Below are 23,391 nucleotides of genomic sequence, written 5' to 3'. Positions count from 1 at the left end.
ATTTTATAGTTTTCAGAATTACAGAAATAAATGTTCATCAGGACAACAGAGTAGTAATAATAATCATATGCATGTTTTTGTATATTTCTATGTTGATTATCAACTGTGTAAACATATTATAACCAGGTCATGCAGACAGTAGACCGATACTTCTTCCAAGAGAGATAGGTGCAAAGTACAGAGAAGCCAGAGAACACACACTGAGATCCCTCCCACCACCACAGAGGACAAGGGTGAAATATTGTTTAAATGGGCATAACATTGAGGGACCTTTGCAGATAGAAATGGCATGCATACAACTGATTTGATTCCCTAGCACGTGGAATATAATTGCAAACTATTTCTAACTGAAATGGTCTCAACATCAAAGCCTGTGGTACCTGAACTCTCATGTTAAGTGGTGTGGCTACTATGGAAATGCTCATTGGCTGAGAGGTTGTATAGGATTAATCTGATAGGCTATATGGTATGTGTGTTGCCATAGGGATCTCAGTGTGAACCTCTGGTAACAGAACAGCCATAAAATAAAAAGTATGCCTTTTATAGCCATACATTTCACATTTTATCATTCAATCGACGCATGCATGTGCCTCGAACAAGAAACGCTTTTATGAGCCCAGTCTGAGCCAGAATACAGAGTCAATACAGAGCCCAGAAAGTCAACTCACTTGTAAACCCTGAATGTTTCTGATGGGGCTGTACATTTCAAAACCAAAACAAGTAAGAGAAGGATGACTAATGAGCCAAATGGGACAAAAAAAACACATTACAATGGTAGGTGATGGAGTCAAATTGGGGTCATGATAGGGGCTGCACCAAATGTTTGATGTATTATAATAATTGATTATGCTTATGTTGTATTAATATCAAATCAAAATCAAATGTATTTATATAGCCCTTCTTACATCAGCTGATATCTCAAAGTGCTGTATAGAAACCCAGCCTAAAACCCCAAACAGCAAGCAATGCAGGTGTAGAAGCACGGTGGCTAGGAAAAACTCCCTAGAAAGGCCAAAACCTAGGAAGAAACCTAGAGAGGAACCAGGCTATGAGGGGTGGCCAGTCCTCTTCTGGCTGTGCCAGGTGGAGATTATAACAGCACATGGCCAAGATGTTCAAATGTTCATAAATGACCAGCATGGTCAAATAATAATAATCACAGTAGTTGTCGAGGGTGCAACAAGTCAATAACACAAGAGTAAGTGTCAGTTGGCTTTTTCATAGCCGATCTTTGAGAGTATCTCAAAGGGGAGGGGCTAGGGACCCCTCCTCCTATACATGTATAGGGTCCTAGACTACAGATTAACTAATATATATATATATATTCATTCATTATAAGGTTTTTAAAATTGTTCCACAGTCTTTTCTAAGTCTCTGCCTCTTATGAAGAAATGGTCTGAGAAATGTGTGAATTATTGCATGGGGTCTGTGAGAAAGCACTTCAAAGATAAACATAGAGCCGGGGAGGGGAGTAGAAGAGATAAGAGGCTAGTCAGACATACCTCTATAAATCAACTTGGGGAGTGGACATTTACTGCTGAGGCCTTAGAAAACACAGGAACTATTGTATCTCTCTTGCAAGTTTGTATAGCTGTGTACGCATGGGCTTGGTCTGAGGAGTAGCAGGTAATGACGTATGCAGTGACATCACTAGGGCTGGAGTTCGGGCTTAATAAAATAACTTGGGACTTTTCCTATGGGACAGAACTCATGACAGACATCAGTTGCATATGTGATGTTTGATCTTTGACTTCTGTCTACAGCTGTATTTTGATTAAAATTGTTATGATTTATAAGTGCACATTTTGAGTGTTCCTTATTTGTTAAGTAAATAAAACGGAGCACAGAAAAACGGAACCAACATAGGAACGAAGTAGTAGTGGTTTGAATGTTGATTAACTGGTATTGGTTTCAGTGACATAGAAACAAATGTTAAAAAACATGGTTAAGTGAATAAACTAAGGCACAAAGATATTCTACTTTCTCAGACAGAAAGCAACAACATTGCCCTCTCCTAAGACCATATGCACTGTTTGGTCTGGTCTGAAACAGCTCTGATAGTATGAAGTATGGACTAACAGTGGGATATGACACCATGAATATAGGGAGGTGCAAAAGGATATGCCATAAAATGAGAACAATGTTGGGAAAGGAAACCATTGTCTGTATGCCACAACATCACCAATAATACGTCACCTTCATGTGTGCCCAGACCCACCTCCTATGACTTCTGCTTCAATTTGCATGGGGGTATTTTAACCCCATACATCTCAGTTATTTTAATTAAGGATGTGTAACCTAATTAGTAAACTAGTATAGGATCAGAATTAGTTGACCTAATAGTCATTTTGGTCAAGTCAGCACTGATCTGTTGATTGTCCATGTCATAATATTTTTATTTAATATTTTATTTAACCTTTATTTAACCAGGTAGGCTAGTTGAGAACAAGTTGTCATTTACAACTGCGACCTGGCCAAGATAAAGCAAAGCAGTGCGACACAAACAACAACACTGAGTTACACATGGAATAAACAAACATACAGTCAATAATACAATAGAGAAAGTCTATATACAGTGTGTGCAAATGAGGTAGGATAAGGGGGGTGAGGCAATAAATAGACCATAGTGGCGAAATTATTACTGTATGGCAAATTAAACACTGGGGTGATAGCTGTGCAGAAGATGAGTGTGCAAGTAGCGGTACTGGGGTGCAAAGGAGCAAAATAAATAAAATAAATAACAATATGGTGATGAGGTAGTTGGATGGGCTATTTACAGATTGGCTATGTACTGGTACAGTGATCTGTGAGCTGCTCTGACAGCTGGTGCTTAAAGCTAGTGAGGGACATATGAGTCTCCAGCTTCAGTGATTTTTGCAGTTCGTTCCAGTCATTGGCAGCAGAGAACTGGAAGGAAAGGCGGCCGAAGGAGGAATTAACTTTGGGGGTGACCAGTGAAATATACCTGCTGGAGCGTGTGCTGCGTGTGGGTGCTGCTATGGTGACCAGTGAGCTGAAATAAGGTGGGGACTTTACCTAACAACGACTGAAGCCAGTGGGTTTGGCGACGGATATGAAGCGAGGGCCAGCCAATGAGCGCATACAGGTCACAGTGGTGGGTAGTATATGGGGCTTTGGTGACAAAACGGATGGCACTGTGATAGACTACATCCAGTTTGCTGAGCAGAGTGTTGGTGGCTATTTTGTAAATGACATAGCCGAAGTCAAGGATCGGTAGGATGGTCAGTTTTACGAGGGTATGTTTGGCAGCATGAGTGAAGGATGCTTTGTTGCGAAATAGGAAGCCAATTCTAGATTTAATTTTGGATTGGAGATGCTTAATGTGAGTCTGGAAGGAGAGTTTACAGTCTAACCAGACACCTAGGTATTTGTAGTTGTCCACATATTCTAGGTCAGAACCGTCCAGAGTAGTGATTCTGAACGGGTGTGTAGTATGTCATAACAGCTGACATAACTTGTCATAACCTGTCATAATATGGTCATAACATTGTCATGACACATATTTAGACCTGTTGTGACAAATATTGCATCATTCTGTGGCTGGTTATGACACCTACATGAGAATATCAAAACCCACAAAACCTACCACACAAGGCAAAACATTCCATTACACCATAACCTACTTCTCAATAATGTTTGTTATATTCCAATTTATGAAATTGACCATACTAAATTAGCATTCTACAGTAATTGAGCACAAATTGATGTCAGACATGTACCTACGTCAATGCTAGGTTGCTGATGACTGGGATGAGTGCAGGAGCAGATTTCAGGAGCAGGACAAGGCACGCTCTTTGTGACTGACATAAGGGCATGTACGTGATAAGCCTATCTGGCTTATATGATTATGATGGTCATAATGCTTCTTGACAGTGTCATAAAGTGAATTTTCTTAGTCCAAGTAAAGTGACACAGGATAGTCGTAATGCTTCATGACAGTGTCTGCAAGTTATTTAAAATATGATGAAAAAAAATTAAAGAATTTATTACAACAACAACAAAGGACTTTAAAACAAAAGGAAACTTCATGACAGTGAAAAACACATTTGAATAAATGTGTGTTTTGACACTTATGTAGAGCCATAAAATAATGCCATGTATGTCACAACAGGTTTAAATATATGTGTTATGACAGTGTTATGACCATATTATGACATGGTTATGATGCTGGGTGTCAAGTAAAGTGTTACCGCATACTCTACACAAACATCAGTGTTTGTGGACATTGAATTTAACAAAGTAATACCTGCATCCAAAACTCCCCTCTAAAAGTAACTGTAGATGGTTTATTCTGGGCAAGCATCTGGAGCTAGAAGGTGGCTCTGGACATGGCTGCTGGTTGTCTCATCACCACCCTACTCTACTGGACACAGCCTGTCATAACATCACTCTGCATTCATGGCTAGACTAGGCAGACAGGGCGGGCTCTCGGTGGCTCCATGGAAACATACGTATCCCATGTCGACAAAGGGGGGGGTCTGTGGCCACTCAGACGTGACTGGCTGGCCTGCAGCAGTAGGTGCAACTCGTCAGACTGTCCCGGTCGGAACTGCCCTCTGCACTACCGCGCTGCTGCTCATCCTCACAGTATGACACTGGAGAGGAGGGGAGAGGAGATGACAGGGACGGTACTCCACAGTGCTGTACTAGAGTGCTGTACTACTAGAGTATCACTAGAGTACTGTACACACCACTGTACGTGCTCAGAGGCTCAACAGTACTGTAGGCTATGTGCTCAGAGAGAGAGAGAGTAAGAGTCTGAGTGAGAGAGAGCGAGAGAGAGAGAGCGAGAGAGAGAGAGGGCGAGAGAGATAAGTGGCTGGCTGGCTGAGTGGGGGACAAGCTCAGTGTTTGTCTCACTTACAGCTCTCCTCCTCCTCTATCCCCGGTCCCTCCTCCTCCTTGTCCTCCTCCCGCAGCAGGAGTGTGTGGGCATGACAGGGGCTTGTGGGGGTGATCTGGCTGGGGCTCTCTAGACTGGTACCCAGTTGCAGCCTCCGCATGTGTCTCACCACTGCTGTGGCGTTGAATGCTTGCTGTGTAAGGATAGTGATAGGAGGGACAGAGAGATAGAGGGGGGATGGGGAGAGGGAGAGAGAGAATGATGGGGGAGCGAGAGAGGGGGAGGGGGTTGAGAGATAGGGAGGAGAAAGGGGGGTGAGAGAAAGAAAGAGATAGAGAGACAGAAAGAAAGAGAGAGCGAGAGGGGAAGGTGATAAAAGCACAGTGATTTACCATATACACTATATATACAAAAGTATGTGGACACCACTTCAAATTAGTGGATTTGGCTATTTTAGCCAAACCCGTTGCTGACAGGTGTTGTGTGCATCAAGTTGATGCACACAGCCATCCAATCTCCATAGACAAACATTGGCAGTAGAATGGCCTTACTGAAGAGCTCAGTGACTTTTAACGTGGCACAGTCACAGGATGCAACCTTTCCAACAAGTCAGTTCGTGACATTTCTGCCCTGCTAGAGCTGCCCCAGTCAACTGTAAGTGATGTTATTGTGAAGTGGAAACGTCTAGGAGCAACAACGGCTCAGTCACGAAGTGGTAGGCCACAGAAGCTCACAGAACGGGACTGCCGAGTACTGAAGCGTGTAAAAATCGTCTATCCTCGGTTGCAACCCTCACTACAGAGTTCCAAAATGCCTCTGGAAGCAACGTCAGCACAATAACTGTTTGTCGGGAGCTTGGGTTTGGGTTTCCATGGCCGAGCAGCTGCACACAAGCCTAAGATCACCATGCGCAATGCCAAGCGTCGGCTGGAGTGATGTAAAGCTCACCGCCATGTGACTCTGGAGGAGTAGTAATGCATTCTCTGGAGTGAGGGATCACGCTTCACCATCTGGCAGTCCGACAGACAAATCTGGATTTGGCGAATGCCAGGAGAACGCCATCTGCACGAGCTTCGAATAGTCCCTGCGATATGCAACTTTTCAGGGATGTCAGGAACCAATATGCACAGTCAGGAAAGCAAAGGCTAGCTTTTTCAAATAGAAATTTGCATCCTGCAGCACTAATTCCAAAAAGATTTGGGACACTAAAGTCCATGGAGAATAAGAGCACCTCCTCTCAGCTGCCCACTGCACTGAGGCTAGGAAACACTGCACCCCCTGCAGCAACTAGACCAAGCCCCCCCTCTCCATTTCTCCTTCACCCAAATCCAGACAGCTGATGTCCAGAAAGAGCTACAGAATCTGGATCCCTACAAATCAGCTGGGCTAGACAATCTGGACCCTCTCTTCCTAAAATTATCCGCCGCCATCGTCGCAACCCCTATTGCTAGTCTGTTCAACCTCTCTTTCGTATCGTCTGAGATTCCTAAAGATTTTAAAGCGGCCACGGTCATCCCCCTCTTCAAAGGGGGAGACACTCTAGACCCAAACTGTTACAGACCTATATCCATCCTGCCCTGCCTTTCTAAAGTCTTCGAAAGCCAAGTGAACAAACAGATCACCGACCATTTCGAACCCCACCGTACTTTCTCTGCTATGCAATCCGGTTTCCGAGCTAGTCACGGGTGCACCTCAGTCACGCTCAAGGTCCTAAACGATTTCATAACCACCAACGATAAAAAACTGTACTGTGCAGCCGTCTTCATCGACCTGGCCAAGGCTTTCGACTATGTCAATCACCATATTCTTATCGGCAGACTCAACAGCCTTGGTTTCTCTAATGACTGCCTCGCCTGGTTCACTAACTACTTCTCAGATAGAGTTCAGTGTGTCAAATGGGAGGGCCTGTTTTCCGGACCTCTGGCAGTCTCTATGGGGGTGCCACAGGGTTCAATTCTCAGGCCGACTCTTTTCTTGCTGCGGGTGATTCTTTGATCCATCTCTCGAGCTTCAATGCCATACAACACTCATTCCGTGGCATCCAACTGCTCTTAAACACTAGTAAGACAAAATGCATGCTCTTCAACCGATCGCTGCCCGCACCTGCCCACCCGTCTAGCATCTCTACTCTGGACGGTTCTGACTTAGAATGTGTAGACAACTATAAATACCTAGTTGTCTGGCTAGACTGTAAACTCTCCTTCCAGACTCACATTAAGCATTTCCAATCCAAAATAAAATCTTGAATCGTCTTCCTATTTCACAACAAAGCATCCTTCACTCATGCTGCCAAACATACCCTCGTAAAACTGACTATCCTGCCGATCCTTGACTTCGGCGATGTCATTTACAAAATAGCCTCCAACACTCTACTGAGCAAATTGGAGGCAGTCTACAATGCATCCATTTTGTCACCAAAGCCCCATATACTACCCACCATTGCGACCTGTATGCTCTCGTTGGCTGGTCCTCGATACATATTCGTCGCCAAACCCACTGGCTCCAGGTCATCTATTGCTTGGTCAAGCTCTGCCTTATCTCAGCTCACTGGTCACCATAGCAACACCCACCCGTAGCACGCGATCCAGCAGGTATATTTCACTGGTCATCGCCAACACCTCCTATGACCACTTTTCCTTCCAGTTCTCTGCTGCCAATGACTGGAACGAATTGCAAAAATTACTGAAGTTGGAGACTTATATCTCCCTCACTAACTTCAAGCATCAGCTGTCAGAGCAGCATACCGATCGCTGCAGCTGTACACAGCCCATCTGTAAATAGCCCATCCAACCAACTACCTCATCACCATATTTGTTAATTTTTTTCTGCTCTTTTGCACACCAGTATTTCTACTTGCACATCCTCATCTGCAGATCATTCACTCCAGTGTTAATTGCTAAATTGAAATTACTTCGCCACTATGGCCTATTTATTGCCTTACCTCCTTTCTTCATTTGCACACACAGTATACAGATGTTCTATTGTGTTATTGACTGTACGTTTGTTTATCCAATGTGTAACTCTGTGTTTTTGTCGCACTGCTTTGCTTTATCTTGGCCAGGTCGCAGTTGTAAATGAGAACTTGTTCTCAACTAGCCTACCTGGTTAAATAAAGTTGAAATCAATAAATAAAAAAATGTATAAAAATGCATAGTGCCATCTGTAAGGTTTGGTGGAGGAGGAATAATGGTCTGGGGCTTTCATGGTTCGGGCTAGGCCCCTTAGTTCTAGTGAAAGGACATTTTAACGGTACAGCATACAATGACATTCTTCCAACTTCGTGTCAAGTTTTGGGAAGGCCCTTTCTTGTTTCAGTATGACAATGCCCCCGTGCCCATGCACAGGTCCATACAGAAATGGTTTGTTGAGATTGGTGTGGAAGAACTTGAATGGCCTGCACAGAGGCCTTACCTCAACCCCATTGAACACCTTTGGGATTCATTGGAATGCCAACTGCAAGCCAGGCCTAATCAGTCAACATCAGTGCTCCACCTCACTAATGTTGTTGTGGCTGAATAAAAGCAAGTCCCCACAGAAATGTTCCAACATCTAATAGAAAGCCATTCCAAAAGAGTGGAGGCTGTTATAGCAGAACAGGGGGGACCAACTGATATTAATGGCCATGATTTTGGAATGAGATGTTCGACAAGCAGGTGTCCACATACTTTTGGTCATGTAGTGTACATGAGACAGATAGAAGAACAAAAGTAGAAAGAAAATTAGAGTTATCAAAGCAGTAATATTGAGCCACTGACCTTCCATTTACTTTTAGCAAAGTTCTTCTTTATCTGAGCACTGACAGATTCATGGATGTTCTTATCAAGAGCTGTGTCTCCACAGATCCTGCAAACAGGAAAAGCGAGAGTTTAGAGAGAGAAAGAGAGCAAGCTGTCAGAAGTTTAAAGTTTGAGTTATGCGACGTAGACATCCTAGCCTGGTTTAACCAGCCTGAATGTTACGCAAGCATGCATTGAAGGGCTTGGGGAACCAGGATGTGGACATGAAGCAATGGCTAGGGTTAGAGTTGTGGTTGAGGGTTCCAAAATAGTTATTTGGCTGTCCCCATAGGATAATCATTTTAGGTTCTAGGTAGATCCCTTTTGGGTTCCGAGTAGAAACCTTTTGGGTTCCATGAAAAACTCTCTGTGGAAAGGGTTCTACCTGGAACAAAAAAGGGTTCTTTAAAGGTTTCTCCCATCGGGACAACCGAAGAATTCTTTTAGGTTCTAGATAGCACCTTTTTTCTAAGAGTGTAGGGTTAAGGTAGTATCGGGATGTGGAGATGAAGCTAGGCTTAGGTTTGTGGTTAAGGCTAGGTTTAGGGTTAGGGTTGAGGCTAGGGTTAGGGTTGAGGCTAGGGTTAGGGTTGAACCGGGACGTGGAGATGAAGCTAGGCTTAGGTTTGTGGTTAAGGCTAGGGTTAGGGTTGAGGCTAGGGTTAGGGTTGAACCGGGATGTGGAGATGAAGCTAGGCTTAGGTTTGTGGTTAAGGCTAGGGTTAGGGTTAAGGCTAGGTTTAGGGTTAGGGTTAAGGCTAGGTTTAGGGTTAGGGTTGAGGCTAGGGTTAGGGTTGAGGCTAGGGTTAGGGTTAAACCGGGATGTGGACATGTAGCTGGAGTTAGGGGTAAGGAAATCTTGTATTACCAGGGGTGTTGAAGTGCTTTATCAGTGGTATATCTCTTCATAAAGTCTTTTTCCATCAGGTGACAGATAAAGTCCTTAGCTGGAATGAATAAAAACAGTTTCAAATCATTTCAGAACAGATATAATACAGTATAACTAATGACTTACAATTCCACACAAAATAGACATGGTATTAATTCACAGTCAAATGTAATCTATGTCTTTGAAATAATTACAGATCATTGAAAAGGATTCATGCTATTTGAATTTGATTCAGTTTGTTTTGTGTATGTGATCCTCTGTCTTTTTTCTGTTTGTCCCTATTATTATTTTTATTTTTTTTAAACGAAGGAAAATGGGGGTTTAAGCTACCTGAATCGGAGATGTCATCCCAGTACGGAGAGTCAAACTCATACTCTGCCTTCAGTATCTGCTCAAAAAGCTTAGCATCGTTCTCGTCGTAAAACGGAGGGTATCCGCATAACCTGAAAGAGTTCATATAACATGAGGTAACAGTTATTGCTCTATACATTGAACCCAGATAATAAAATGTCCAATATAAATTTGGTTAGGATATAATATCCCTATAGTGCTATTAAGTGCCAAGAGTCCCAGCCACAGATGGACTGTACTTTCTCAGACATAAATGTGGAGGTGTGAAGGTCATGCACAGAACCATTTTTGAACATTTGGAATGAGCTGCTCAATGCATTGTCAATTGGCGCCAATTAAGATTTCATTAAAAGTGCATTACAGTGGTTTGGAAACACAATATAATTTTTGGACAATCTTTTGTCATCATTGTGAAGTCACCAGATTGACTTTAGATGCAGTATTTAGCTAGCTAGTTTGAGGGGACAGCACCAAATTTTAGCTAGCACCAAATTTTAGCTAGCTAACATTAGCATTGCTAGCTATTTTTGACAAACTTTGCTATCTAATGGCAACATTGCCCTTTCTTTAAGTACATTTGACGGTATCATAATGATGGCAAAGTTGTTTCGTACAAACGATTTGCCTTCTTTAGCACTGTCATCGTATTTCTAAGCCACTGTACCGTCATCAGCCCCCACTCAGAATGACTGGGCATCAATCATCAGTTGGTCATCATTATGGTTACGGCGCTATGTACAACGTTCATAACAATGGCAACGACGCGACCGAGTGACTGAGGTGCAACCCATGAATATAACAGATGTTTAAATGCACAGGCACCAGTATACAGAGTATGAGGGACTGTATTTGTGTTAGAGTACTAAGCAGATGACTTACAGAATATAGGAGATGACTCCGATGGACCAGCAGTCTACTGCTTTGCTGTACGGTTTCTGAGCCAACACCTCAGGAGCTGCCAATAACATGAAACAGCGAAGTCAGAAGAAGGAGAGAGTGAGAATGAGAAAGACAGAGATGGAGAGAGGGACAGGAGCACTGAGAAAGACAAAGGGGAGAGGGGGACACAAAGAGAGAGTGGAAGCGAGCGAAAGACAGAGATGGCGACAGAGAGGGAGGGAGAGAGAGTGACTGAGACAGAGGGAGAGAGAGTGACTGAGACAGAGGGAGAGAGAGTGACTGAGACAGAGGGAGAGAGAGTGACTGAGACAGAGGGAGAGAAAGTGACTGAGACAGAGGGAGAGAAAGTGACTGAGACAGAGGGAGAGAGAGTGACTGAGACAGAGGGAGAGAGAGACTGAGACAGAGGGAGAGAGAGTGACTGAGACAGAGGGAGAGAGAGTGACTGAGACAGAGGGAGAGAGAGTGACTGAGACAGAGCCCATTGAAGTTCTTGTTTTACCCTCTCAATCAGAGCTCTAGTGGGCAACATCAAACAGAGAGAGAGAGATAGCGAGAGGGAGTGAGAAAGGGAGAGAGAGCGAGAAAAAAAGGGAGATAGAGAAAGAGAGAGAGGGAGAAAGAGATATAGAGATTTCACTTGCTTTGGCAATGTTAACATATGTTTCCCCTTTGAATTGAATTGAGAGAGTGTGTGCTTTTCAAGCACTAACAGATGACACAATAGCACTCCAATATAATAGCATGCTTCAGAGGAGGTTGTCAGTGGATCAGGGAGAGAGTGAGGGGGTAGTGAGAGAGATCCCACACACACACCCACGGACACACACACACCTTACCCACGTATCCTGGGGTCCCACAGGCTGTAGACATGACACTGCCTGTGTCCTCGATCTTAGACAGGCCAAAGTCACTGATCATTATCTTAGAGTCCTCGTCCATACTGTAATACAACAGATTCTCTGGCTACCGAGAGGCAGGGAGAGAAAGAGAGAGAGAGATTGTAGGGTTAAGGTAGTATCGAGAGAGAGAAATAGAGAAAAAGAGAGAGGAATAGAGAGAAAAAAGTGAAAGAAAAAGATAGAGACAAAAAGAGAGAGAGAAGGGGAAAAGAGAGAGCAAAAAAGAAGAAGGGGCAGAAAAAAGAGGAGGGGAAAAAGAGAGAGGATGGGAGAAAAAGAGGAGGGTAAAAATTAATACAACTTGGTTTAATTGAAGCTTTTCTCACAGAAACCTTAATGATTCTGGTAAGAAAGAATTGGCAAGACAAGCTGTTGTGGCAGTACATTGGTACCTCCATACAGCCTGGGATGTAAATTAACCTCGATTTCCAGATTTCTCACGTTGGTGAACACGAGACATGGATGTGTGGCAATGCAAGACAACGCGTAACGAGAGTGGTTATTTTGTTTGAGTACATAACTTATGGACAGCATCTAATGCATCTTTGTATCTATTTCTACAGGATCCATTACAATTGCACAAGAGTAGTGTACAAGTTCTTACATACTGACTCTCCAAGGAGTAAGCAAACAGATCAGCCCTCTCCCCTCTTCTGAGCCCTAATTTCTGGTCCCTTGTGTAGGATGCTCATGTCATGGAGATGTGTGTATGTATTTGTGTGCGTGCGTGCATGTGTAAATGTGTGTGTGTTTGAGTGTGTGCGCGTGCGTGTTTGTATGTGAAGAGTTGGAGTACCTTCAGGTCCCTGTGTACGATGCCCATGTCATGGAGGTATTTGACAGCGTCCAGGATCTGGTGGATGAGTTGGCTGGCGTCTCTCTCTGTGTAGAAACCCTTCTCTACGATGCGGTCAAACAGCTCCCCTCCAGACACCCTGATAGAGACACAGAGGAGAAACATTAAAGGGAGAGGCTTTACACACACCCACATGTATTGAACTCATACTCCAAACCAATCCCCCAATCTGTCCCCGATTTGTGACCTACAGTATTCCTAACAGAACACTGAATAAGGAACATGTTTAATGCAACATTACCAGAGAGAGAGAGAGAGAGACAGACAGACAGACAGACAGACAGACAGACAGACAGACAGACAGACAGACAGACAGACAGACAGACAGACAGACAGACAGACAGACAGACAGACAGACAGACAGACAGACAGACAGACAGACAGACAGACAGACAGACAGACAGACAGACAGACAGACAGACAGACAGACAGACAGACAGACAGACAGAAGAAAGAGGAGACTCACAGCTGCATGACCAGATACAGGTGGGACGTGCTCTCAAAGATGTCCTCCAGTGAAACAATGTTGGTGTGCTTGATTCTGAAAAGACAAAAAGACAGAGTAAGACAGAAATACATGGATATTGTTATGAGTACAATGCCAGCCCTGACAACATGAACAATGCCCAATGTTTTCCAGCAGTGCTATGATGCCCCACGGTGTCTCACTCACAATACTGTCATATGATCGCCAGGTGGCACCATTGCTATGTGTAAGAGTGTGTAGGAGCGCCACAAACAAAAACATTAGGTTAATGCTCAATGAAAGAGCTCTATACGGGATCCAATCAATACAGAACTAGCCATATCGTAGGGCCAGTTGTTTTCTCACCACATCAAACAGTGGTCTGACATAGATGAGTGTTTCATAATCTCTAGCCAGAATACGGGGCCAGCGGCTGACATTGGTTGAACACCTGTGTCCATGTCTTCATTCAGCACCACTGATGAGAGAGAAACTAGCCAGTAAGGGGGAGTTCTACAGTGACTGAGGGAAATACGCTGGCAAAAACAGCACTGGTAATACACAAGCCAAGAAAGAGACAATCAAGGCTGAAGCAGGACATTGCTCTGTTGTTATAAGCAGTTATGTAGGTGATATGTGACACTGTGTGTTCTTGCTGTAAAGGAGAGAGGAGGAAGGAGAAAGTATAAGTGTGTTGGGATCCGAGTCAGTGTCTGTCTGAGTATTTCTTTGTATCACCCTCTGTTTACTTCTCCCTCATCACAAACCCCTCTCTCTCTCTTGCTGTCGCTCTCTCTTTCGCCTTCTCTTGCTCTCTCTCCTTCTCTTTCTCTTCCTTCATCACACTACTGAAAGGAACTCCACACACACAATCTCCCTCCGCCTCTGTGTGTGATGTTACCCTGGCAACAAGGACACTAAAAATAGGGCTATCTTCTTTACTCCTGACATTTCTGGTGAACAACCCACTGTTTCTACTGACACATAGATACCGTACCATTCCATACTATACTATACCATACCATAACATGAATCCAGCCAGTCCCCTTTCTCCATTGACCTCCATATACTAAAATCACATATACTATAACCACATACTACTGCTTTGCATCAAGCTGGCTCTGCTGTACATTACCACGATGAGCCAATCAATACCATGCAGTCAGTCCTTTACATTGATAGACCCTGTGTGTTATGATCCCTCAGCCTCGTTCCTGACCATAAGGACTATTAAGTCATTTCAATGACTGATGATGGGGGAACAACCTGGTATTATTAAAGATATTGTGTTATGTGGTGGTGCGGTGCGCTGCAGTGTGTTGTGTTGATCTGTGCAGTACAGCAATCTCATTCTCTATGTTACTGACGTGTGCAGCACGACAAGCTCATTCTCTATGTTACTGACCAGTGCAGCACAGCGATCTCATTCTCTATGTTACTGATCTGTGCAGCACGGCGAGCTCATTCTCTATGTTACTGACCTGTGCAGCACGGTGAGCTCATTCTCTATGTTACTGACCTGTGCAGCACGGTGAGCTCATTCTCTATGTTACTGACCAGTGCAGCACAGCGATCTCATTCTCTATGTTACTGACCTGTGCAGCATGGTGAGCTCATTCTCTATGTTACTGACCTGTGCAGCACGGTGAGCTCATTCTCTATGTTACTGACCTGTGCAGCACGGTGAGCTCATTCTCTATGTTACTGACCTGTGCAGCACAGCGATCTCATTCTCTATGTTACTGACCTGTGCAGCACAGCGATCTCATTCTCTATGTTACTGACCTGTGCAGCACGGTGAGCTCATTCTCTATGTTACTGACCTGTGCAGCACGGTGAGCTCATTCTCTATGTTACTGACCTGTGCAGCACGGTGAGCTCATTCTCTGTGTTACTGACCTGTGCAGCACAGCGATCTCATTCTCAATGTTGTTTTCCTTGCCCTCCAGAGCCTTCTTTGGGATACACTTGATGGCTACGAGCCTCTGGGTCCCCTTTTCCTCCGCTAGCACCACCTCCGAGAACGCCCCCCTGCAACACAGGAAACACACATTTTCAAAAACATCACACACACACACACACACACACACACACACACACACACACACACACACACACGTACAGTTACACTTACTAACTGCAAAGACCAATTCAAATGCTGTACATTAACAAACAAATGCAGTAAACTGTATTAAAGGGTGGTTACTGAACGTATGCCACCAATGAAAAAGTGAGGCAGCTAGTCTTGGTCCCAAGACCCCAAGTCAATATGGCCTGTATCTGAGGTGGGTCACTAAAACGATAGTGACATTTAAATAAGAGGAAAGGTTCGGGGTCAAATGAATAGGTGGAGTTCCTGGGAAATAAGGCGAGTGTCCACCCTGTGTGCGTGATGTGTGTGTGTGTTGTGTGTGTGTTTGTGTGGCTCACTTTGCTCGGACAGTGTTTGCACGTGAGCTGCATGACTCATGGTGGGGCGAGTGTGGGTACAGACAGAGCCTTCCCCCTCGAGAACACACACCAAGGTAGGTGATCCCCCTGGATCCCCCAGGCCTAACCAGCCACAACCTGTCCAACCCTAACCCATTCCCCATGGCCAGTCACTATTAGCAGGCACATTCTGTCCAGTGTCCACAATTCCCTTCCCTCCCAAGACCACAGTGTCTCTCTATCTAGGGAGGGGATCCCCATGGTCTAACCAAGCACATCCTGCCGGTCTCTCATCCTATCCTTCCCATGATACCTCCCAGCACCGTAGGCTCTCTCCACCGAGGGAGGGGATCCCCATGTCAGCTATAACTAGGCACATTGTGTCTGTCTCTAAGCGATCCCAGTAGCCCAGCAGGCAGCACCTCTCTACCCAGGGAACGTGTCCCCACGGCCAGTCTCTAACCAGGCACATCCTGTGTCTCCCATCCCACCCACCCCACCCTTCCCAGCAGCACCACAGGTTGTCTCTCCACCCATGGAGGGTTTCCCTACGGAGGGCGAGTTATAATAACAAGAACATCACATGCTGTCCGTCCCCTCATCCAACCCCAGAAGCACTGCACGGTACGTCCCAGGCCAGCAGCCTCTCACAGCCGTGTGTGTCATGGCAGCCGGGTCCCGTGGGGCCGAGAAGAGGCTGTACAAACAAAAACATGACTGGGTTTTCTCTCACTCACCATCACCAGCCATCATAACAATCCATCCACATCAGCCATCCGAACCCTGTCTGACTCCCACAAAAACTGCACTCCATCTATCTATTATTGAGATGATAAAGCATTTCCTTTTTTATTTCTACAAGCCACTCTCTCGCTCACCACTCTCTCTCTCTCACTGCTATTCCGGATAACTTGTGTGCTTTTTGTTGTCCCCACCACCCTCAATGTCACTCTCAAAGTTCACATGGAAGAACACTTTAGAGGCACTACAGTAATGTCACCATTGTGAATTATTCAATAGACCACTCTGAAACACACACAGCCACTGTGCAATCAGAGACAGATGACAATGAAGATGTATATCTATATCTACCTACCTATCTTACTGTACCTACAGTACCTACCTCCCTAACTGTATCTAAGCCAGCCTGCCTGCCTGCCTGCCTCCCATCTACTCCTGCATCGCCCCATGACAGTTTGGATGTATTGGGCTGTTTGGTTTCTGTTTATGCTCTCTGGTGTGACTCATTCCCCTTGTTCCGCGCACACGCACACTCACAGGTGCAAAAAGAGTTTGATGCTATTATTAGATTTTATAGAAGGAATGGAACAAAAAAAAGAACAACCTAGTGAACCCACATAACAGTTTGGTTGGTATCTAGCAAAAAACACACGCATGCACAAATGAGCACACACGCACGGACGGATGGACGCACGCATAGTTGCAAGCATGTACACACCAGTGGTGTAGTGTAGACTCCATGAGGGTGGTATGAGGGCCCAACGTCCACAGGTGGGGGTTGTGCTTACAGCCCAACACCGTGCAGGACGTTTGGCATTTGCCAGAGAACACCAAGATTGGCAAATTCGCCACCGGCGCCCTGTGCTCTTCACAGATGAAAGCAGGTTCACACTGAGCATGTGACAGACGTGACAGAGTCTGGAGACGCCGTGGAGAACGTTCTGCTGCCTGCAACATCCTCCAGCATGACCGGTTTGGCGGTGGGTCAGTCATGGTGTGGGGTGGCATTTCTTTGGGGGGGCCGCACAGCCCTCCATGTGCTCGCCAGAGGTAGCCTGACTGCCATTAGGTACTGAGATGAGATCCTCAGACCCCTTGTGAGACCATATGCTGGTGCGGTTGGCCCTGGGTTCCTCCTAATGCAAGACAATGCTAGACCTCATGTGGCTGGAGTGTGTCAGCAGTTCCTGCAAGAGGAAGGCATTGATGCTATGGACTGGCCCGCCCGTTCCCCAGACCTGAATCCAATTGAGCACATCTGGGACATCATGTCTCGCTCCATCCACCAACGCCACGTTGCACCACAGACTGTCCAGGAGTTGGCGGATGCTTTAGTCCAGGTCTGGGAGGAGATCCATCAGGAGACCATCCGCCACCTCATCAGGAGCATGCCCAGGCGTTGTAGGGAAGTCATACAGGTACGTGGAGGCCACACACACTACTGAGCCTCATTTTGACTTGTTTTAAGGACATTACATCAAAGTTGGATCAGCCTGTAGTGTGGTTTTCCACTTTAATTTTGAGTGACTCCAAATCCAGACCTCCATGGGTTGATAAATTGGATTTCCATTGATTATTTTTGTGTGATTTTGTTGTCAGCACATTCAACTATGTAAAGAAAAAGTATTTAATAAGATGATTTATTTCATTTAGATCTAGGATGTGTTGTTTAAGTGTTCCCTTTATTTTTTTGAGCAGTATATATAAACACCTTAATATATTACACTGTTTATGAGAAGAGCTTTATTGTGAGTAGGTATTACATTGTATTGTGTAGCTTAAATAAACTTTGATTTGATTAGCTTGAATACATGTTTACAATATATCCTATTACTGAATAAAAATAAAAAAGGGGTGAACCGTTAGTTCATAGAATTTTTGCATAGATTAAACATGCTATCAAATCAATTGACCAAGTAGTGAACATAAATCATTACTTACAGGAAAGTAATTGCCGAAAATGTGTCTCAAAACAGCCATAAATCAAGCTTTTGGTGTATTCATGCATCTCAATAAACTATAACCTAAATGCATTATTACCTCCAACTTGGCCCAATTCATATTTCCGATTGCCCACCCTGACATACCAATCTAGAACGGGCCCTGTGTCTCAACCATTAGCCAATGAGGGATAAATATCCTAAGCAGGGCTACAGCAACTTCCAGAGAGAGTCAGGCTCCTTGGGCTTTACCGTGGCCACTCTGGTTCGGGAAAAAAGTGGTCAAACCTCTGACGGGCCTCCGCGGTGCACACACATAGCCTATAGCTCTTCATCATTCTTGCCAACGCCAGAGAGAAGACAGGGATGAAATCACCATTTACCTACGACTATATTGCTATACTATTTAAACTTATTTGGTTTGTCATTCTAATGTTTTCATTGAATTTTAGTGGTAATTAAATATAATTTATTTAGAAATTATCAGAATACATTTTACAGAAATAGTTTTACCAGCTCCGTGTATTCTCAAATTGAAAAAAGTGAGGGAGCGCCGTAGACTTGGGCGGTATACCGTATACCGGGGTATACGGAAACAGCAACCGAAGGGTTTTTCAATACCATCAATACTGTTGAAAATATTTCTTTGAAGTTTTTCAATGAATGTTAATATTTGTAGCTCCTTTTTAAGTAAATACCTGCAGTCAACTTGTGCAATATGTTAGGAGATAAAGCAGACTGCGTTCTTCATTTCACCTGTCACATTATTTTACATTATGAAGCTTACCATAGTTCCCCAGAACAGTTGAGCCAGTCACCTGTTTGTTTGTAAATAGCACAACGAAAGAAAGCGGGAACAGATGAGTCCAGCTGTGTATTGACAGGGGTCACATTTCATATTGAAAGTCAAGTGTTTTTTTGCCTCAAAAGAGTGAACATGGACGTGCAACTATAGTTTTTCGTCACAGAAAATACATTAGTGCAACACATTCAGCAAAAAATAGATTCATCGGATGAGATCCAGAAGTCCAACTGGCTGTAAATGTGCTTACAATGAAAAAGCTACGTATTTTTTGCAAAAGCAATGCATGGCCATCAACTTTCTAATGTTAATCATAGAAACAATGCCACCTTTCCGACAAGCCAGTTCATCACATTTCTGCCCTGCTAGAGCTGCCCCAGTCAACTGTAAGTGCTGTTATTGTGAAGTGAAAATGTATAGGAGCAACAACGACTCAGCCACGAAGTGGTAGGCCACACAAGCTCACAGAACAGGACCACCGAGTGTTTAAGCGCATAAAAATAGTCTGTCCTCGTTGCAACACTCACTAAAGAGTTCCGTCAGCACAATAACTGGCCGAGCAGCCGCATACAAGCCTAAGATCACCATGCGCAATGCCAAGCGTTGGCTGGAGTGGTGTAAAGCTCGCCGCCATTGGACTCTGGAGCAGTGGAAACGCGTTATCTGGTGTGATGAATCACCCTTCATCATCTGGCAGTCCAACGGACAAATATGGGTTTGGCAGATGCCAGGAAAATGCTACCTGCATAGATCCAACAGTTTTTCATGGTTTGGGCTAGGCCCCTTGGTTCGAGTGAAGGGAAATGTTAACGCTAGAGCATACAATTACATTCTAGATGATTCTGTGCTTCCAACTTTGTGGCAAAGCCTTCCCCAAGTAACTGACGCAAGCAGTAAAATTTGATTAAAAAAACAGATAAAAAACACCCTATGGAACAGCGGGGACTGTGAAGCAACACAAACATTGGCACAGACACATGCATACACAGACACACACACGATAACATGTTCGCACTATACATACACTTGGATTTAGTACTGTAGATATGCAATAGTGGTGGAGTAGGGGCCCGAGGGCACACAGTGTGTTGTGATATCTGTGAATATATTGTAATGTTTTTAAAATTGTAAAAACTGCCTTAATTTCGCTGGACCCCAGGAAGGTTAGAAGGAAGGTTGGATCCCCATTAGCTGCTTTGGCAGCAGCTAATGGGGATCCATAAAAAATACAAATACAAACATTTTGGGGAAGGGCCTTTCCTGTTTCAGCATGACAATGCCCACACGTTCCAATTCAACCCAAAGTAGTTCGATGGAGTTCGCTTTGTGTGTGGAAGAACTTTACTGGCCTGCACAGAGCCCTGACCTCAACTCCATCGAACTACTTTGGGATGAATTGGAACGCCAACTGCGAGCCAGGCCTAATCGCCCAACATCAGTACCCGACCTCACTAATGCTCGTGTCTGAACAGAAGCAAGTCCCCGCAGAAATGTTCCAACATCTAGTGGAAAGCCTTCCCAGAAGAGTGGAGGCTGTTATAGCAGCAAAGGGGGGACCAACTCCATAATAATGCCCATGATTTTGGAATGAGATGTTCGACGAGCAGGTGTCTACATACTTTTGGTCATGTAGTGTATTTGTACTGAGAAAACTTTAACTTTTTCAAATCTCTTATTTTGGATATCATTCTGAAAAATGCTCCTCATAAGTGTATAGCCAATGGAATCTTTGCGAATGAGCTCAGTGACCATTGTCCAATTACCTGCAATAGAGAATAAGCTATTAAATATATATTATTATTAAATATTAAGAACTGAATATTAATCGCGTCCGCACATTATTATAAGAATACATTTTTTTTACTTTCAATTAGCAACATTTCCTGTATGACCTGGGGTTGTATGATTGGGAGGGTGTGTCCTCTATCTCTGATTCGGATCAGGCCCTTAAATGTTATAACTCTCTGTTTAACTCTGTTGCAGATAAGCATGCCCCATATAAAAGATGAAGGGGAAGGAGATCTAACTCATTGTTCACGCATGAATTGTCAAAGATTTCATGAAAGAAATGTAGCTTGGGCTAAGGCTAGATTGACTGATTCTAATTTTGACTGGCAGTGCTTCAAACACTTGAGAAATAGATGTCTTACTCTGGTTAGAAAAGCAAAGTCAACATACTTCTGGAATTGTGTGTCTGAGCAGACACACGCACATTTGTGGCCTGCTGGAGGTCATTTTGCTCTGGCAGTGCTCCTCCTGCTCCTCCTTGCACAAAGGCGGAGGTAGCGGTCCTGCTGCTGGGTTGTTGCCCTCCTACGGCCTCCTCCACGTCTCCTGATGTACTGGCCTGTCTCCTGGTAGCGCCTCCATGCTCTGGACACTATGCTGACAGACAAAGCAAACCTTCTTGCCACAGCTCGCATTGATGTGCCATCCTGGATGAGCTGCACTACCTGAGCCACTTGTGTGGGTTGTAGACTCCGTCTCATGCTACCACTAGAGTGAAAGCACCGCCAGCATTCAAAAGTGACAAAAACATCAGCCAGGAAGCATAGGAACTGAGAAGTGGTCTGTGGTCACCACCTGCAGAACCACTCCTTTATTGGGGGTGTCTTGGTAATTGCCTATAATTTCCACCTGTTGTCTATTCCATTTGCACAACAGCATGTGAAATTTATTGTCAATCACTGTTGCTTCCTAAGTGGACAGTTTGATTTCACAGAAGTGTGATTGACTTGGAGTTACATTGTGTTGTTTAAGTGTTCCCTTTATTTTTTGAGCAGTATATATTGCCTTGCAAAATAATTTTGAATAACTGGCAAACTCTCAGCTAAGAGCTTTTTTAACTTCAAATTATATTCTTAATGCACACCAATCTGATTTTAGACCTGGACATAGCACCGCTTCAGCAACTACACTTGTCTTAAATAATTTGTTAAATTGCTTAGATTATAGGAATCACTGTGCTGCCATATTTATAGACCTATCCAAGGGATTTTATACTGTCGACCATGCCCTACTCTTTCAGAGGTTGTCTGAGATGGACCTCGGCCAAGGTGTCTCACAAGTGGTTTGAGAAGTATCTGTCAGACAGGACACTGTGTGCTTTCTGATGGGGTTAAGTCAAGTTACTTCGACATTACTAAAGGTCTCCCACAGGGGTACATTTTGGAACCTATTACTATTCATATAAATTATATTGGTCTATCTGCAAAAATCAGTAACATTCATCTGTATGCAGATGACACTGTTATGTACACTATTGCCCCTACTACTGACCAGGCTATGTTAGAGCTGTAATCTGATTTTGTTGCCCTGCAGAAAGCCCTTGTAGATTTAAAATTGGTAATTAATACGGAAAAAATAAAAGTATGTTGTTTTCTAATTCTTGTAGAAATATTTCAGATGGTTTACACATTTATGCTTTGGATGGTTCTTTCATCGAGCAGGTTCCTGCCTATAAATATCAGAACTTTTGGATTGACAAAAATGTTATGTTTAACAAACATACAGATGAGCTAGTTAAGATGCTGATATTTACAGTACGCTTCTTTTATAGAAATAGATCATGCCTCTCCCTAAGCAGCAGGAAGCAGGTTGTATTGGAAAACCTTCCTGCCATCTTCCTGCAGCAGCCACTACTCTAAAACCCTTGGATGCAGTATATGATAGCGAGCTTCACTTTATCACAGGTGACAGGTTAAATACTCATCACCGCATCCTTTATCAGAAGATCGGCTGGAGCTATCTTACAGTGCCTTCAGAAAGTATTCATACCCCTTGACTTATTGCACATTTTGTTGTGTTAGAGCCTGAATTCAAAACTGATTACAGTAAATTGTTTTTTCCCCCCTCACCCATCTACACACAACACCAGATGATGACAAAGTGAAAACATGTTTTTAGAAATGTTTGAACATTTATTGAAAATTAAGTACAGAAATACAGTGCTTTCCACACCTGGATTGTGCAACAATTTCCCATTATTCTTTTCAAGTGGTACTCAGTAATGTGTTGTATTGGATGTTCCCCAAACATAACATGTAGTATTCAGGACAAAAAGTCTATTGATTTGCTACATTTTTTGCAGTATTACTTTAATACCTTCTTGCAAACAGGATGAATATTTTGGAATATTTGTATTTTGTACAGGCTTCCTTCTTTTCCCTCAATTAGGTTAGTATTGTGAAGTAACTACAATATTTGTTGATCCATACTCAGTTCTCTCCTATCACAGTCATTAAACTCTGTAACTGTTTTAATGTCACCATTGGCATGGTGAAATCCCTAAGTGGTTTCCTTCCACTCCGGCAACGGAGTTAGGAAGGACGCCTGTATCTTTGTAGTGACTGGGTATATAGGTTTCTTCCTAGGTTTTTGCCTTTCTAGGGAGTTTTTCCTAGGGAGTTTTTCCTAGCCACCGTGCTTCTTTCACATGCATGGCTTGCTGTTTGGGGTTTTAGGCTGGGTTTCT

At 43.9% G+C, this 23,391-nt stretch overlaps 1 protein-coding gene across 2 annotated transcripts in view; it reads right to left on the bottom strand.

The window, feature by feature from the left end:
• Nucleotides 1-3,558: 3,558 nt before the first annotated feature.
• The window catches only part of LOC106583531 (calcium/calmodulin-dependent protein kinase type 1-like), a 60,411-nt gene continuing 40,578 nt past the window's right edge, over nucleotides 3,559-23,391 (bottom strand). For both annotated transcript variants that reach the window (XM_045705853.1, XM_045705854.1), the window contains 9 exons: nucleotides 14,904-15,035; nucleotides 13,005-13,079; nucleotides 12,479-12,617; nucleotides 11,620-11,746; nucleotides 10,760-10,835; nucleotides 9,860-9,972; nucleotides 9,509-9,587; nucleotides 8,620-8,707; nucleotides 3,559-5,057 (listed from right to left, as the gene is read on the bottom strand). In XM_045705853.1, the coding sequence (XP_045561809.1) occupies nucleotides 4,878-5,057; nucleotides 8,620-8,707; nucleotides 9,509-9,587; nucleotides 9,860-9,972; nucleotides 10,760-10,835; nucleotides 11,620-11,746; nucleotides 12,479-12,617; nucleotides 13,005-13,079; nucleotides 14,904-15,035 (1,009 nt within the window). In that variant the 3' untranslated portion in view covers nucleotides 3,559-4,877. The remainder of the gene's footprint in view (nucleotides 5,058-8,619; nucleotides 8,708-9,508; nucleotides 9,588-9,859; nucleotides 9,973-10,759; nucleotides 10,836-11,619; nucleotides 11,747-12,478; nucleotides 12,618-13,004; nucleotides 13,080-14,903; nucleotides 15,036-23,391) is intronic.

Source organism: Salmo salar, chromosome ssa22, assembly GCF_905237065.1.
Source record: "Salmo salar chromosome ssa22, Ssal_v3.1, whole genome shotgun sequence".
In the NCBI taxonomy this organism is placed as follows: domain Eukaryota; kingdom Metazoa; phylum Chordata; class Actinopteri; order Salmoniformes; family Salmonidae; genus Salmo; species Salmo salar.
Note: the sequence above shows the minus strand (reverse complement) of the source record. Positions and strands in the feature narration are given on the sequence as shown.